The 18,513-nt window shown below is 41.2% G+C and overlaps 1 protein-coding gene across 1 annotated transcript in view; it reads left to right on the forward strand.

Annotated features, from left to right (window-relative positions):
• The window catches only part of LOC122553554 (60 kDa lysophospholipase-like), a 122,614-nt gene extending 104,503 nt beyond the window's left edge, over window positions 1-18,111 (forward strand). Inside the window, 3 exon segments of the mRNA XM_043697527.2 lie at window positions 1,644-1,743; window positions 2,357-2,422; window positions 14,950-18,111. Coding sequence (XP_043553462.2) covers window positions 1,644-1,743; window positions 2,357-2,422; window positions 14,950-14,955 — 172 coding nt within the window. The 3' untranslated portion in view covers window positions 14,956-18,111.
• The last annotated feature ends 402 nt before the right edge of the window (window positions 18,112-18,513 follow it).

The raw sequence follows: 18,513 nt of genomic DNA on the forward strand, positions 1-18,513 counted from the left end.
AGATACTTGAAATCAAACAGCAGAACAGTCAGCTGTGCAGATTCACTGCTGAGTCAGACAGCAGTGCATGTTTAATTCTCCATTTGATTCACGCACCGTGTGGTCACTGCATTTTTCTGTCTTCCTCCTTTTTAAAGTGTTGTTGTTTTGATCTTTTTTTATTCCCAAAGTTCTGAAACAATGCATCAGCTTACAAAGCAGCAATTACTTCTCCTAGAATTTAAGGAAATCAGCTCCAACACTGAAAATATCTCAAAAAAAAGAGTGGCTCTCAGATTTGATCGGGTAGATGTAAAAATGTTTCTTTTTCCTTTGAGGGAGAATCTAGGACAAAAGGATATAATTACAGAATGAACATTGTGTGTTTAAGACAGAGATGAGGAGGAATTTCTTCTCTGAGGGTAGTGAATCTGTGGAATTCTTTACCACAGAGGGCTGTTGAACCTAGGTTGTTAAAGGCTGACATACAGATGGTTAATCAGTAAGGGAATCAATTATTATGGGAAAATGCAGGAAAATGGAGTCGAGGATTATCAGATCAGTCATGATCTCATTGAGTAGTAGAGCAGACTCAATGGGCTAAATGGCTACTTCTGCTCTATAGCTTAAAGCTTTATGGTCAAAGGTTGATGTTTGAGGAGAGGCAGGTTAATGGTGATTTTGAAGAAGAGGCCAGTATCTGAAGAGATAAAACAGTTAACAATAGCACCCGATGCTGCAGTGTTTCACTGCAATAATTTGCCATTACAGTAAGCAAAATATTAATCTTCAATTGATATGTAATGAATGAGAAAGAACATGTACATTATAAATACTCCTTGAGTTTATGATTTATGACAATTCCATATCTAATTACTTTTGTTGACTTGAGTTAGAAAGATTGCGGATAGCCAAAAGATGCCAATGAAAGGACATTGAAGTTTTTTTACAAACAACGTTTTTCTTGATACTCACATGCCTTATCATCTCTGCTGTCTATTAATGACCTGCTGCATGGGTTTACAACTATGAGGTTCCAGCTCTGCTTTGGAGATTCTAATTGCCATTTGAGGAAGGAAAAAAGCTTCCCATCTCAGCTCTGCTGTTTCTGAAAAGTTGTGGATCCAATGTTAGAGTTGAGCCTATGTCCAGTCTGGACCTTCACTATTCTGCTGAAGAAAATTCAAAAGAATTACGTCCTACAAAAGATGCTCTAGCAATGATGCTAGAAACATCTTCCTATGCTGATGATGCACATCTACACATGTCAGAACACAAGACTGGCAGAGGTCTGAAAATTCAATACTTTATCCTTTCTTTCCCCAATGTAAATCTTGACAGAATTTTTTTTTGCCTTCTGCCCTGTGCTTTTGTGAGTTTTTGGTTATTTAGATAGGTAGTTCAATTCCCTTTGTAACAAGAAATTATTGATTTAAAATTACCTTTTAGATAAGAGATTATTCTTTTATCCACTCAGTTTTTATGATGAAGCATTAATGTACTTATGTAAAGCTGAACAGATTATGAGTTGACTCATGATGACATTAGCAAATACGCAAGATATTTACCAACTTATTGATGCCCTTTAAACAAAATGAGCTCTACATTTGCTATTTCTGCCTCTGTGAGAAAAGTACACAACGTTGTTTTGTTTTTGCACATAGCCTGGCTGCATATGGTGACATGGAAGGATTGAAGGCTTGGCACCTTGCAGGGCTCGACATGGACCAGTGTAGCTACGATGGACAAACTCCACTGAAAGTTGTAAGAAAATGCAATTGTATGGTATTTGAGAGAAACCCAGGAAAGTTCAAAAAAACTCTCCAGGTGGCATTCCTTCCAAATGATGTACATGTGCTACTTTGCTAAAAGGAGAGAAATGTTCTTCTTGCCCTATCAGGGCAAATACAAAAATGCCAAATTTCAAATAACCACAATAATTTATACCACAGAATAAATGAGTGCTGATTGGTTTACTTGCTAAATAATCAGCACCTTTTTCTTTCCCCTGTAGCATAAATTATTGCTTTGTAATTTGAAATTTAATATTCTTGTGTTTGTCCTAATGAGTGCAAGATGAAAAAACATTTGGTTCTGAGGAAGTGTCAGTGGATCCAAAATGTTAATTCTGACTTCTCTCCACAGATGCTGCCAGACATAGTCAGCTTTTTCAGCAATTTCTGTTTTTGTATTTGGCTGCCTGTCTCATTTTTCAGCAATGTTCAATGTCTGTACTACCAAACAGCTACTTTGATAGTCTTAGCTCAATCACTCCTTTCTAGTATTTAAAGATAACTTTTTGCACCTCAGTGATATGAATCACATTTTTCACTTGGGTGAAGCTAAATTGTATCAATGTATCTGACTTTGCTTTTAGGCTTTGGCTGCTGGTAATCAGGAAGTTGTTGAATTTCTTCAGTCAACACTCAAACAAAACATGAAGGTAAGAGTTGCATAAATTCAATAGCTATTGACCACAACAATTCCATTATGACTTAGAACTCTGAATTAAAAGATTCATTAACTGTAGTTTTTGCTTCAGGCTTTGTGACAATAAAGGTATAAACTTTTACTCTATGTTATGCTGTGTATATACATGCATCTGATATGTTTGTAGCATGTGTCTTTAAATGATGCAGAGTAGCATTTACTTATATCAATGTATCTTATAGTAGATAGTTGTAGGTCAATGAAGTCAATTAGTTAAAAAAGAATAAGCTGTAGTTTTCCATCATATCAACTCACAGAGCTCTTAAACAGGGCATATCACAAGCAGGATTTAAAAAGTTCAAAATAAGTATTAACACATCAATCCTCGTATTTAATTTAACTCTCATTAATTAGCAAGAAAAATACAAAGTAAAATTTCCCAGGATTCTAACATTCACCTGGAAGTATCTTGTCACTTAACATATACAATAGAAATCTGGGGAAAATCTATTTTCCTCTTCATATGAAAACAAAGTACTGTTCACTTCCTCTAAACTAAAGGATAGCAACTTTCTATCCTTCTTGAGTGTGCTTTACCTGCATACTAACATTTTGTGACTCATACCAGAACATATGATTCCCTCTGCACATTTAATCTCACATTATGTAAAACACTGTGTTTCCATTCTTCCTGCCAAAGTGAACAACATCGCATTTCCCACATTTTATGCCGTCTGCCAGATTTTTGCCCACTAACGCTACCTTCCTGTATCCACTTGCAACTTCCTCATGCCTTCAACAGAACACATCCAAAACATTGTTGTAAATTTTAACAGATACCTGTGGGACTCATCTTATCACATTCTGCCAAACAGATTTTTAACCAAGAATCATTTACACATACTGTTTCCTGCCAGCCAGCCAATCTTCTCTCCATGCTCGTATGATACTCCCTACACCATGAGCTTTTATTTTCTGAAATATCCATTGATGTGGCATCTGAGCAAATGCTTTCTGGAAATTCCTTTATTCTGTGCCGAGAGGCTCCCCTTTATCCACAGCGCATATCAGTGCTTCAAAGAACTCCAGTACATTAGATGGTGAAGCGGTGGCAGAGTGGTAGCAAGCTCGAATCATGACAGATGGTGCAAGTAAAAGCTTAATGATGACAATCAAACCATTTTTAATTGTCAGAAAAAAACATCTGGCTAATTAATGAAGGGAAAGAAAATGCCACCCTTACCTGGTCTGGCCTACATGTGACTCCAGACCCACAGCAATGTGGTTGAATTTTAACTGCCCTTTTGAAATAACCTAGCAATCCATTCAGTTGTAACAATTGGCAGAAAGTCTAAACAAAACAAGACAGATCATCTGACATCAACCTCGGCACTAAATACAACAACAGCAAATACGGTCTGGTCAACTCTGCAAATCCTACTTACTATCATCTAGGGGTGAGTGCCAAAATTGGGAGAGCTGTCACATTTACTAGTCAAGCAACAATCTGAATAAAGGCAATCAATATTATCTTTAAGGCATTAGCATGAGTCTGTCCAGATACCACCATCACCATCCCTGGTTAAGTACTGTTCTACTGACTGGAAGACCCAGTTGGTCCTTCCTCCATATTGAACATACCCTGGGGGGAAGCACTGAGGGTGGCAAGGAACTGTTCCATTCTGAAGAAGGGTCACTGGATTCAAAACCTTAACACTGTTTTCTCTCCACGTGTGCTGCAAGACCTGCTGATTTTCTTCAACAATTTCATTTTGTTCATTTCGGACCTCCAAAATCTGAAGTTGTTTGAATTTAGAGAAGGAAGACTACTTGATCTCAGCCTCACCAATTTGCCAGCTGCAGGTGCATTTGACCATGACAGTATCATAAGAGTAACCACTGCACAGCTCTTGAAGAGACAATGTCCAGCCTTCACATTGAGAACACTGTGAGATAGTGTTGTGCGGCACTATGACCATGCTAGATGAAACAAACCTTGAACAGATCTAGCCACCCAGGACTGCATGTTAATGTGGCACCATGTAGCAGCAGAATCATACTCCTAATACAATCTGAAATCTCAAGGTCTGGCAAATCACTCCTTCTACCATTACCATTGAGCCAGTGGCTCAACACTGATTCAATGACGAGTGCAGGACATGCCAGAAGTAGCTCCATCATATCAAAATAATGAGATATCAAACTGGTGAAGCTGCATCACGGGATTATTGAATTCCTAATAGCATAGGCACTAGTGATTGATGGAGCTAAGCCCTATAGTCCTGTTTAATTGTGAATGGTGATGGACAATTAAACAACTCTATGAAGAGGGAGGCTCCACAAATATCCCCTCCTCAATGATGGAGGAACCCAGTACATCACTGCAAAAGATAAGGCTGAATCATTCAGTCAGAAGTGTCAAGTGAATGATCCAACTTGGCCTCCTCCAGTGGTCCCGAGCATTACAGATACCAGTCTTTAGCCAATTTGATTCATTCCATGTGATATCAAGAAGTAGTTGGAAGAACTGGACACTGCAAAGGCAACAGTTCTGACAACATTCCATCGATAGTACTGAAGACTTGTGGCACATCTAGCCTTATGTTCCAATACAGCTACAACATGGCATGTATACGACAATGTGGAAAATTGCTCAAGTATGTCTTGTACACAAAAGTAGGACAAATCCAACCCAGCCAATTATTGCCCCATCACTTTACTTTTAATCATCAGTACAGTGATGGAAGGTGTCATCAACAGTGATATCAAGCAATACCCGCTCAGCAATAACCTGCTCACTGATCACCAAGTCACTGAGCTCCTGACCACATTCCAGATTTGGTTCAAACATGGACAAAAAAACTGAATTCTAGATATGATCTTGTTAGAATAGCGAGTAGATTCACAAACTCTTAACATTCGCCTGTACCTGTGTTTTTGTTTTTGTCGGTTGCCTATTATTTACTTATCTATGCTACTTAACTCTGTGATCTGCCTGTATTGCTGCAAGACAAAGCTTTTCACTGTGTCTCAGTACACATGACAATAAGTTCAATTCAATTCATTTCAATTCAATTTGAGTTACTGCCCTTGACACCAAGACTGCGTTTGTTCAAGTGTGGCATCAAGGAGCCCTAGCAAGACTGGAGTCAATGGGAATTGGGGGTGGGGGTTTGTGGAGATGGTGAGTGGAAACTCCCCCACTGGTTGGAGTCATGTCTGGCACATAGGAAGATGGTTGTGGTTATTGGAAGTCAGCTTCAGGACATCTTGCAGGAGTTCCTTCGGCTAGTGTCCTAGGCCCAAGTACCTTCAGCTACTTCATCAATGATCTTTCCTCCATCATAAGATCAGAAGTGGGGATGTTCGCTGATTATTTAATGTTCACCATTTATGATTCCTCAAGATATTGAAGCAGTCCGTTCAAAAGAAACAAGATCTGGACAATATCCAGGCTTGGGCTGACAAATGTTAACTAACATTTGCACGACCTAACTGGCAGGCAATGACCATCTCCAACATGAGAGAATCTAACCATCATCCCTTGACATTCAGTGGTGCCACCATTTCTGAATATCTCACAAACAACATCCTGGAAGTACCATTGACCAGAAATTGAACTGGACTTGCCATATAAATATAAATATTATTCCTGAAGAAGGGCTCATGCCTGAAACGTCGAGTCTCCTGCTTCTTGGATGCTGCCTGACCTGCTGTGCTTTTCCAGCAACTCATTTTTCAGCTCTGATCTCCAGCATCTGCAGTCCTCACTTTCTCCTTGCCATATAAATAGAATGGCTACAGGAGCAGGTCAGACGCTAAGATTCCTATAGTGAGTAATTCACCTCCTGACTCTCCAAAGCTGTCTACAATCTGCAAGGTGCAAGTATGATAGAATACTCATCACTGGCCTGGACAAGTGCAAGTCCAAAAACACTCAAGAAGTTTGAGATTATGCAGGTCAAAATAACCCACTGGATTGATATTGCATCCACAAACACCCACTCTCTCTACCACCAATAGTTTGTGCCATCTATAAGAAGCAGTGCTGAAATTGATCAGCACTCCTCAAACAGTACCTTCTAAATCAATGACCATTTCCACTTTGACAGTCATGAGCAGTGGATATATGAGAACACAACACTTGCAAGTTCCTCTTCAAGTCACTCACCATCCTTCCTTCACTGTCGCTCAGTTAAAATTCTCGAACTCCCTCATTAACAGCATTACAGGTTTACCTACATCATGTGAACTCCAGCAGTTCAAGAAGAGTTTTTTTCAAAATTACTTACCTGTAGCGGGCATCGGTGTTTTTGTTTTCTCTCTCCTTCACAGAAAGAGCGGGAGCAGCAGAGGAAGTGACGGCAAGCAGAGGGGCAGCCGAGACCCGGAAGCAGTTAGTGTAAGCTTAGCTGGGTTAGTTTTTTCCCCCTTTAAAAGCGTGAAGGAGAGGAACCCGAGGCACTACACGGGTAGTGCCTCCCACCCGCCCTCCTCCTCTAACCTAATAATAACATCTGTTGTGGCAAGCAGGTAAGTGCTGAATTTTGCTTGTATTATTTAGACACAGTTTTTGTTTAAACAGTTAGCTTTAGAGGGATGGCAGTGAAGGCAGTGCAATGTTCCTCCTGCAACATGTATGAGGTGAGGGATGCCATCGACGTCCCTGCCGATTACACTTGCAGGAAGTGCACCCATCTCCAGCTCCTCCAAGACCGTGTTAGGGAACTGGAGCTGGAGTTGGATGAACTTCGGATCATTCGGGAGGCAGAGGGGGTCATAGATCAGAGTTATAGGGAAGTAGTAACTCCAAAGATGGCAGATAGATGGGTGACAGTGAGGGGGACTGGGAGGAAGCAGCCAGTGCAGGGACCTCCTGCGGCCATTCCCCTCAAGAACAAGTATACCGTTTTGGATACTTGTGGGGGGGATGACTTACCAGGGGTAAGTAACGGGGCTCAGGTCTCTGGCACGGAGCCTGTCCCCGTTACTCAGAAGGGAAGGGTGAAGAAGAGCAGAGCAGTAGTAATTGGGGACTCGATAGTTCGTGGCACAGATAGGCGGTTTTGTGGGAACGAGAGAGACTCACGTTTGGTATGTTGCCTCCCAGGTGCAAGGGTACGTGATGTCTCTGATCGTGTTTTCCGGGTCCTGGAGGGGGAGGGGGAGCAACCCGAAGTCGTGGTCCACATTGGCACCAACGACATAGGTAGGAGGAGTGCTGAGGATGTTAGACAGGCTTTCAGGGAGCTAGGTTGGAAGCTTGGAGTTAGAACAAACAGAGTTGTTGTCTCTGGTTTGTTACCCGTGCCACGTGATAGAGATTCGAGGAATAGGGAGAGAGAACAATTAAATGCGTGGCTTCAGGGATGGTGCAGGAGGGAGGGGTTCCAGTTTTTGGATAACTGGGGTTCTTTCTGGGGACGGTGGGACCTCTATAAACAGGATGGTCTACACCTGAACCTGAGGGGAACCAGTATCCTTGGGGGGAGGTTTGCTAGTGCTCTTGGGGGGGGTTTAAACTAACTCAGCAGGGGCATGGGAACCCAGATTGTAGCTTCAGGGTGCAGGGCCTGGAGTGTAGGGAGGTGAGGAACATGGCATCAATTTCCAAGGAGGGTGCCTGTAAACAGGGAAGTGGCTTGAAGTGTGTATACTTCAATGCAAGAAGTATACGAAATAAGGTAGGTGAACTTGCAGCGTTGGTTGGTACCTGGGACTTCGATGTTGTGGCTATTACGGAGACATGGCTAGAACAGGGACAGGATTGGCTGTTGCAGGTTCCGGGATTTAAATGTTTTAGTAGGGTCAGAGGTGGGGGTAAAAGAGGGGGAGGTGTGGCATTGCTTGTCAAAGATAGTATTACAGCGGTGGAAAGGACGATGGATGAGGACTTGCCATCTGAGGTAGTTTGGGCTGAGGTTAGGAATAGGAAAGGTGAGGTCACCCTGTTAGGAGTCTTTTACAGGCCTCCTAATAGTCCTAGAATCATTGAAGAAAGGATTGGGAAGGTGATTCAGGAGATGAGTGACAGTAATAGGGTGGTTGTTATGGGGGACTTTAACTTTCCTGATATTGATTGGGAAAGCTATAGCTCAAGTTCGTTAGATGGGTCAGTGTTTGTTCAATGTGTGCAGGAGAGTTTCCTGACACAATATGTAGACAGGCCAACAAGAGGTGAGGCCATACTGGATTTGGTTCTGGGTAACGAACCAGGCCAGGTGTTAGAATTAGAGGTAGGTGAGCACTTTGGGGATAGTGACCATAATTCGGTGATTTTTACACTCGTGATGGAGAGGGATAAGTGTGTACTACAGGGCAAGAATTATAGCTGGGGTAAGGGAAATTATGATGCGGTGAGGCATGACTTAGGATGTATGGCTTGGAAAAGTAGACTCCAAGGCAAGAGTGTAAATGATATGTGGAACTTGTTCAAGGGGCAACTATTGAGTGTCCTTGATAATTATGTACCTGTCAGGCAGGAAGGAAAGGGTCGTGCGAGGGAGCCGTGGTTTAATAAGGAATTGGAATCCCTTGTTAAATGGAAGAGGGCGGCCTATCTCAAGATGAGACGTGAAGGTTCAATTGGGGCGATTGAGAGTTATAGGGTAGCCAGGAAGGACCTGAAGAGAGAGCTAAAAGCAGCAAGGAGGGGACATGAAAGGTCCTTAGTAGATAGGATTAGGGAAAACCCTAAGGCTTTCTATAGGTATGTTAGGAATAAAAGAATGACTAGGGTAGGAATAGGTCCAGTCAAGGATAGTAGGGGGAAGTTGCGTGTGGAGGCGGAAGAGATTGGGGAGACACTGAATGAATACTTTTCTTCAGTATTCACTCAGGAACAGGGCATTGTTGTCGATGAGAATACTGAGGCACAAATAAGTAGAATGGATGGCTTTGAGGTATGTAGAGAAGAGGTGTTGGAAATCCTGGAAAAGGTGAAAATAGATAAGTCCCCTGGGCCTGATGGCATTTATCCTAGGATTCTCTGGGAAGCAAGGGAGGAGATTGCAGAGCCATTGGCCTTGATTTTTATGTCCTCTTTGTCTACAGGAGTAGTCCCAGAAGACTGGAGGATAGCAAATGTGGTTCCCTTGTTCAAAAAGGGGAGTAGGGATAGCCCTAGTAACTATAGGCCGGTGAGTCTCACTTCTGTTGTGGGCAAAGTCTTAGAGAGAATTGTAAGGGATAGGATTTATGCACATCTAGATAGGAATAATGTGATCAAGGATAGTCAGCATGGTTTTGTGAAGGGCAAGTCGTGCCTCACAAACCTTATTGAATTCTTTGAAAAGGTGACGAAGGAGGTTGATGAGGGGAAAGCGGTAGATGTGGTATATATGGATTTTAGTAAGGCGTTTGATAAGGTTCCCCATGGTAGTCTACTGCAGAAAATACGGAGATATGGCATTGAGGGTGAGTTGGAGGTTTGGATTAGGAATTGGCTGGATGGAAGAAGACAGAGGGTAGTAGTTGATGGCAAAGTTTCTTCATGGAGTGCCGTCACTAGCGGTGTTCCGCAAGGATCTGTTTTGGGACCATTGCTGTTTGTCATTTTTATAAATGACCTGGAAGAGGGGTTAGAAGGTTGGGTGAGCAAGTTTGCGGATGATACGAAAGTCGGAGGAGTTGTTGACAGTGAGGAAGCATGTGGCAGGTTACAGCAGGATATAGAGAAGCTGCAGAGCTGGGCAGAAAGGTGGCAGATGGAATTCAATGTAGCTAAGTGCGAGGTGATTCACTTTGGGAAGAATAACAAAAAGATGGGGTACTGGGCTAATGGTCGGATACTTGGTAGTGTGGATGAGCAGAGGGATCTTGGTGTCCATGTACACAGATCTCTGAAAGTTGCCACCCAGGTAAATAGTGCGGTGAGGAAGGCATATGGCGTACTGGCTTTTATTGGTAGAGGAATTGAGTTCCGGAGTCCTGAGGTCATGATGCAGTTGTATAAGACTCTGGTACGGCCGCATCTGGAATATTGTGTGCAGTTTTGGTCGCCATACTATAGGAAGGATGTGGAGGCATTGGAACGGGTGCAGAGGAGGTTTACCAGGATGTTGCCTGGTATGGAAGGAAAATCGTATGAGGAAAGACTGAGGCACTTGGGGCTGTTTTCACTAGAGAAAAGAAGGTTTAGGGGTGACTTGATTGAGGTGTACAAGATGATTAGGGGGTTAGATAGGGTCGACAGTATGAACCTTTTCCCGCGTATTGAGTCGGGTATTACAAGGGGGCATAGCTTTAAATTAAGGGGGGGTAGATATAGGACTGATGTTAGGGGTAGGTTCTTCACTCAGCGAGTCGTTAGTTCATGGAATGCCCTGCCAGTAACAGTGGTGGACTCTCCCTCTTTATGGGCATTTAAGAGGGCATTGGATAGGTATATGGAGGATAGTGGGTTAGTGTAGTTTAGGTGGGCTTGGATCGGCGCAACATCGAGGGCCCAAGGGCCTGTACTGCGCTGTATTCTTCTATGTTCTATGTTCTATGTTCTAAGACAGCTTAGCACCACCCTCTCAAGGCCAACTAGGAATAGACAATAAATTCTGACCAGCTAGTAATACTCACATTTCATGAATGAATTTTAAAAAAGAGTTAAACATGATTTCCCTGTGATGAAACCATGCTCTTCCTGATTACCTTGAATTTTTTTAAGTATGCAACTACAATATCTTCAATAATTGATAATAACAATTTTCCCACAACAGTCGTCATGTGAATTGGCCTATATTTTCCTGTTTCTGACTTCCTCCCATTTGGAATAGAGTTATATTTCTATGTTCTACCTCAAAGGCATTATTGAAAATTAATGTTAATTTATCTACTACTTCACAAGAAACATCTTTTAAGAGTCTAGAATGAAGTCCATAAGCACCCAAAGGTAGATTTGCTTAGTACCACTTCCCCCGTAATTATAATTTACTACATTGTTCTCTCCCTTCTGTCTTGACAAACTATTTGTCCATTTCATCCACCATTTAGAGTCATAGAGATGTACAGCACAGAAACAGACCCTTTGGTCCAACTCGTCCATGCCGACCAGATATCCTAACCTAATCTAGTCCCATTTGCCAGCACTTGGCCCATATCACTCTAAATCCTTCCTATTCATATACCCATCCAGATGTCTTTTAAATGCTTTACCAGTCTCCAGCATTTCCACTGGTAGTTAATTCCATATACATACATCCTCTGTGCAAAAAAGTTGCCCCTTATTTCCCTTTTATAACTTTCCTCTCTCATCCTAAACCTATGCCCTGTAGCTCTGGGCTCCCCCAACCCAGGGAAAAGACTTTGTCTATTTATCCTTTCCTTGCCCCTCATGATTTAATAAACCTCTATAAGGTGACCCCTCAGCCTCTGATGCTCCAGAGAAAACAGCCCCAGCTTATTCAGCCTCTCCCTATTGCTCAAGTCCTCCAACTGGCAAAATCCTTGAAAATCTTTTTCAGAACCCTTTTATGTTTCACAACATCGTTCCAATAGGAAGAAGACTAGAATTAAATGCAATATTCCAAAAGTGGCCTAACCAATGTCCTGTACACTTGCAACATGACCTCCCAATTCCTACACTCAATGCTCTGACCAATAACTGAAACCATACCAAAAGCCTTCTTCACTATCCTATCTACCTGCATCTCTACTTTCAAGGAATTATGAACCTGTACTCCAAGGTCTCTTTGTTCAGCAACACTCCCCAGGACCTTACCATTAAGTGTATAAGTCCTGCTCTGGTTTGCATTTCCAAAATGCAGCACCTCACATTTATCTAAATTAAACTTCATCCGCCACCCCTCAGTGCATTGGCCCATCTGATCAAGATCCCATTGTACTCTGAGGTAACCTTCTTCGCTGTCCACTACACCTTCAATTTTGGTGTCATCTGCAAACTGACTAACCATACCTCCTATGTTCACATCCCAATCATTTGTATAAATGACAAAAAGTAGTGAACCCCGCACCGACCCTTCTGGCATACCACTGGTCACAGGCCTCTGGTCTGAAAAGCAACCCTTCATCACCACCCTTTGTTTTCTACCTTTGAGCCAGTTCTGTATCCACATGGCTAGTTCTCCCTGTATTCCATGAGATCAAACCTTGCCAAACAATCTCCCATGAGAAACCTTGTCGAATGCCTTACTGAAGTCTATACAGATCATGTACACCAGTCTGCCCTCATCAATCCTCTTTGTTACTTCTTCAAAAAAGTCAATCAAATCCGTGAGACATAATTTCCAAGCCACAAAGCCATGCTGACTATTTACTCTTTTACTATTAACTCCCCATTCTCACTCTCTTGAGGACCATCACTCACTTTACTTATTTCTTTCCTTCTTAAATGCCTATAGACACTCTTGCTATTCATTCTACATTTTTAGCTTGTGTTCTCTCATACTCTGTTCTCCTGATTAATCTTTTTGTGTAATTTCCTGCTTTACTTTATATTTTGATCAATCATCTGATCTGCCACTCTTTTTTTTGCAGTTATATGCTTTTTTCTTAAGTTTGACGCTGTTCCTAACTTTTTCGCTCACCATGAATGATGGGTCTTCCATTTAGAAGTTTTCCTTTATAGTAGAAATATACTTCATTCTGATTTTAGTGAAACACCCCCCTTAAATGAATCTATTGATGTACATTTAACCTAGTATGCCAGTTCATTTCAGCTAGCTCTACTTTCATGCTCAAGTATTTGCACTTCTTTAAGTTTGAAATTTACTCTGAGATCTAATTTTCTCTTTTTAAAACTGGATGTAAAATTCATATTATGGTGGCTGCTACCTGGAGGTATTTAATTTTAGCATCATTAATTAATCCTGTAATTAATTACACAGCACCAAGTCTGGGATAATCAGCTCTCTGGTCAGTTCAAAAATGTTTTGCTCCGAGAAATCTATGTCAAAGAATTCAATGAACTCCTTGTCCAGGTTACCACTGCTAATCTGATTTTTCCAATTCATATGTAGATTAAAGTCACCCATGATTAATGCCATCCTTTATCATAGGCTGGCAATAGTTTCCTTCTTGTAAACTTTGTCTCACATTGTAGTTATTGTCAGGCAGCCTCCAGACTACTCCCTTTCATGACATCTTCCCTTTACTATTCCCCATCTCCCCCAAACTGCTTCGACATTCTGATCTTCTGAATCAAGGTAATCTCGAACTATCGCACGAATGCCATCCTTGATAAATAGTGCTACTCTTCTACCTTTTTCTGGCTTCTTATTTTTCTTACCATATACCCTTGATATTCAAAACTCAATCCTTGTCATTCTGAAGTCATGATTTCATTTGGCTATCAGATTGTATTTATTGACTTGAGCGTGCGCTATCAATTTATTGACTCTGTTGTGAATACTACCAGCATTCAGATCCAGAGGCTCTAGTTTTGTTATTTTGTTATCTTGATAAACATGTTGTATCCCAGTTTCTTTTTTTCTCTGTGCCTTCTTGCCATTCTCTAACCTTCATTTCCATATCACTATTTCCTCTCTTACCGTTTCACTCTTTGATGTGCCAGATGTTTCCACTTTTAATCCTTTGCTCCCACTATTTAGTTTAAAACCCTCTGTAGTTTACTAGTTATGAATTTCACAAGAACACTGGTCCTAGCCCAGTTCAGATGTACACTATCTCAAAATTCTAGGCCCACTTTCCCTGGTACTAGTCCAAGAGGCACAACCCATTTCTCCCACATCAGTCTTTGAGCTGCATATTCAACTCCTTAAAGTTATGTAGCCGATGCCAATTTATATGGAGCTCAGATAATAATCCAAAGGTTATTAACTTTGATACTCTGCTATTCAATCTAGTTCCTAGCTCTTCATATTCTGTATGCAGAAACTCTTTCTTGGTTCTCTCTATGTCACTGGTATTTACATGGACCATTACAATTGAATCTGTCTCCTCCATTGCAACATCCATTTCTAGCCCTGAGCAGATGTCCTGAACTGTGGTACCAGGCAGGCAACACAGCTTTCTGGACTCCTGCTCTTATCTATAGAGAATCATATCCATGTCCCTCACTTCTGTATCACCTTCTCCTACTATTATTACTATGAATACATTCTTTATTGCTCCTCCCTCCCCTGTAACTTGAATGATCTTATGTGCTATGGTCTCTTGGTCTGTTTGCATGTCCACCCTACAGCCCCTGCTCTCATCACGCATCCTCAAACCTATTGGACAATTTCAGAGCCTCTGGATCCTGAGTTCTAATACCTGTCTCACTCACAGTCATGTCCTCCTGACCCTGATTACTGAACAAATCAGAAGACCTTTCCAAAGTAGTTTGACTGTTTGTTACAAAGCAGTAAGGTTATTTTTTCCATCCCTGCTGCAATGTAGTGTCTGTGGTTCAGTCTCCAGCTTATAAACCCAGTGCTGAAGCTTCTCAAACTTCAAATAGTCATGTTTGTCCTGAAGCACAATGGTATTCAGGAGCTCCTACATGCTACAGTCTTGACACATCACCTGAATTGTCATTCATGATGTGTTTTAATTACATTCTTAAATGCTATTGTTTTTATTTTTCAGGTTTAGGTGTCCATTGTTAAGAACAGATATACAGATGCACAATCAAAAGTCAATAATGTTTCACGAAATTCTTCATTCTCTTCGAAAATGAAAATAATTGCTACATAGTATACCATGTCGTGATTATAACAAGGTCAGCCAAGTCGACATCAAAGAATATGAGTTCCCTGATTGGGTCTGTTTACCTGCTCAATCGAGGAGCCATAGCTGACAGGTATAAACAGTAGTGTTTACCAGGAGGTGTGGAGTGTTTTATTTCCCCCTCCGATTCTATTTTGATTTAATCCCTTCCCTCCCCTTCACTGTTTGATCACACAGCATTGCCCTTTGATGTGAAGGGCACTGCTTGTCACTGGTCACTCGGGTGTTAATTTTCTTCCTAGTGATGGAAACTGAATAAAGATTTGTACACCTTGTGTCTTTCACTGTGTCTCACACCTGCACACACACAACATGGGTACTGGGGAAAAAATAAGCACTACTGCGGTTAGGCAGTAGTGTAGGGGTTAAGAGAATAAAAGATAAACAAAAAAAAGAAAAGAGAGAGAAACAGCAGTGTTTAGCGCGGGGTGTGGTGTGTTTTATTTTCCTCTCCGATTCTATTTTGATTTAGTCCCTGCCTTCTTTTTCACCTTCTTTGATCACTCAACATTGTCCTTTGCTTGTCACTCCCTCCATGAATTTTCCTTTCTTCCTGGTTGTGGAATATAAATAAATACTTATGCAATTGTTGTTCTTCACTGTGTCCTGCACCTGTGCCCAGACATGACATGGATGTTGGGGATTAAATAAACACTACCACTGCATGGCAGTAGTGTGGTGCTTTAAAAAAAAATGTAACCAAGTGATTAGAATTTTCTCAGAAAAAGAATAAATGAACAGTAGTGTCAGGTATTCTGACCACTCTCAAAGCTGGCCCTGAGGAAGCCCAGAACAGTGAAAACTACTATGCAAATATAAATAAGTGTGGGAGGAGAGTGGTGCAGCATGAGTGTGTTGGGCCCATAACCCACAGGTCGATGGATCGAAGCCATCTTCTGTTATTATAGGCCTCCATTCCTGATGAAAGGCTTTTGCCCGTAACGTCAATTTTCCTGCTCTTCGGATGCTGCCTGACCTGCTGTGCTTTTCCAGCACCACTCTAATCGAGACTCTGGTTTCCAGCATCTGCAGTCCTCACTTTAGCCGAAATATAAGTAAAGGGTGACTTGGTGATAGCAAGAGAGAAAAAATACTCTCCTGAAGAAATTTGTTTGCAAAGTTGTCTTTGAATTGGGTTAAGCATTTCTGGAACTATGCCATTATTTGTAAAGCGTGACTCATTCAATCCTCTCATTGAAAACTGGGCCAAGTATTTGGAAATAAAGCATTATTTTTTCCAGGCAAAAAATATTTGGGAAAATGGAAAGCAGTGAGTAATTCTCCTGACAGAATGTGGACCTCAAGTTTTTTAGTTATTAGGAGCCTAATGTTTCCTGAGGCATCAGATACTAAAACCTTCCAGCAGCTGACGGACCTAGTTAAGGAATATTATGACACCAAACCTCCTCTAATTCTGAGATTAGTTTTACTCGGCAGTTCGAGAACTGGGGAATCCGTTTCAGGATTTTTGACGAGGTTAAGACAGCTAGCAGAGGCATGTGACTTTGGTTTAACCTTAAATGAGATGCTGACAGACCCTATGGTATGTGAGATTAATGATGTAACCATGCAAAAGCACCTATTAGCTGAAACCCAACTGGATTTCAAACAGGCACTAAAACTGGCTTTGTCATTAGAAATTGCTGCAAGGGGAACATATGAATTAGAGTACAGTGGGCACCCTCGCTAGGCTGACTCAGCTTGGTAACACAGTGAAGACAATGGCATACCCTGAACACAGGGACTCTAGTCACTTCACACCAAAACGGCAAAACACAGCCAAATCTCGGCCAAATGGTTAAAACTTTCTCCAGAAACCAGCAACTTTCTCCAGCAACTTATTATAGTTGCTGCTGTTATGTGGACTTGAGACAACAACAGAGTTCCACTAGGCCTGAATTGATGAAGAGAATTCACAGCTTAGTATCCAGGAGAGTGCACACTCTGGAAAGTCCACCAACATCTGGCTTGGAACAGATAAGTTGCTTAGCAACGTCCAAATCAGAATCAATTAAAATAAACATTGGTTTAGTAGTCACCAGCTTCTAATGGAGGTTGATACTGATGTGGCTATATCAGTGATTGCAGAACCAACCTTTAATAAAATTCAGCCTGGACTCCAACCCTTAAATTTGCATAAGACCTTGGCGAGACTGAAAACCTATACCAGGTAACCTTTACAGAATAAGGGTACAACTTTGGTTCCGGTCTTGGATGAGAAGCAGTTGGCTCAGTTGCTGACTTGTATTAAAAGGCTTGGGCCCAACCCCTGATGGGGCAAAATTGGTTGAGAAAGTCTCATCTTGATTGGCTCAACATTTTTTGATTCGAAAATGGCTGCCTGACTGAAGTCCTAATTAAATACGCGGAGGATTTTCAAATGAGCTGAGGCCACCTTGCAGTTGACCAGAAAACAATTCCACAATTCTGCAAAGCCTGCTGAGGACCATTTGACTTATGTGCAAAAGCAGAGGCAGAATTCAGGATGCTGGAAAGCAAAGGAATCATCAAACGAGTTGGGCAGCACTGGTCGTACTGATTGTGAGTCCAATGAGTCAGTTTGATTTTGTCGGGATTTTAAACAATGGTAATCTACTTCTCACAGCTGGGTAATTACCCAAACCCTCACATAGAGGACTTATACACAGGTAGAGGGCTGTCCTTTTACTATAAATTATAACTATAATTTTATATTACTTTTACGATAATGTATTTACTATGAATCTTTTACAATAACTTATGTGTCCTATGATCCTGCTCCATTAGTTACCTGACAAAGGAGCAGCGCTCTGAAAGCTTGTACTTACAAGTAAACCTATTGGACTATAACCTGGTATGTGATTTTTAACTTTGTTCACCCCAGTTCAGCACCAGCACCTGCATATCAAATTTAGGCAGCATCAGGCTGAAATAGCAGATAAAGGAAATTTAAGAGAAATATATTTAGTACACTTAAATGGTATAATATGATTTCAATTAAATGAATTGTAGAGTCTGACATGGAAAAATAAACAAACCTTATTGTTTGCAAAATGAATGTTTACAGTTAATATTTCTTAATCATACAATTGCAACAAAGCCAACTACAGTGTTCAACTTGCATTAAATAGCAATTCGTAATCTTAAAAAAAAAGTGGAAACATGGGTGCTGGGGAAAAATAAGCACTACTGCAGTTAGGTTGGGGGGGGGTTATAAAAAAGAGAAAAAAATTAACTGAGGATTTAGAACCTCTAAAAAAAGAAAAAATATGTACAAAAAGGTGGACCTTTCTGAACCTGCAGGAAAGAAGGAAACAGAAGGCCTTGAAGCCGCAGGAGATAGAGATATACTAAACAAGTATTTTGCATCAGTATTTACTGTGGAAAAGGACTTGGAAAATATAGAATGTAGGGAAATAGATTGTGACATCTTTAAAATGTCCA

This window comes from Chiloscyllium plagiosum, unplaced genomic scaffold, assembly GCF_037043375.1.
Source record: "Chiloscyllium plagiosum isolate Xiang-an unplaced genomic scaffold, Cpla_swu_hap1 HiC_scaffold_8, whole genome shotgun sequence".
Classification (NCBI taxonomy): Eukaryota; Metazoa; Chordata; class Chondrichthyes; order Orectolobiformes; family Hemiscylliidae; genus Chiloscyllium; species Chiloscyllium plagiosum.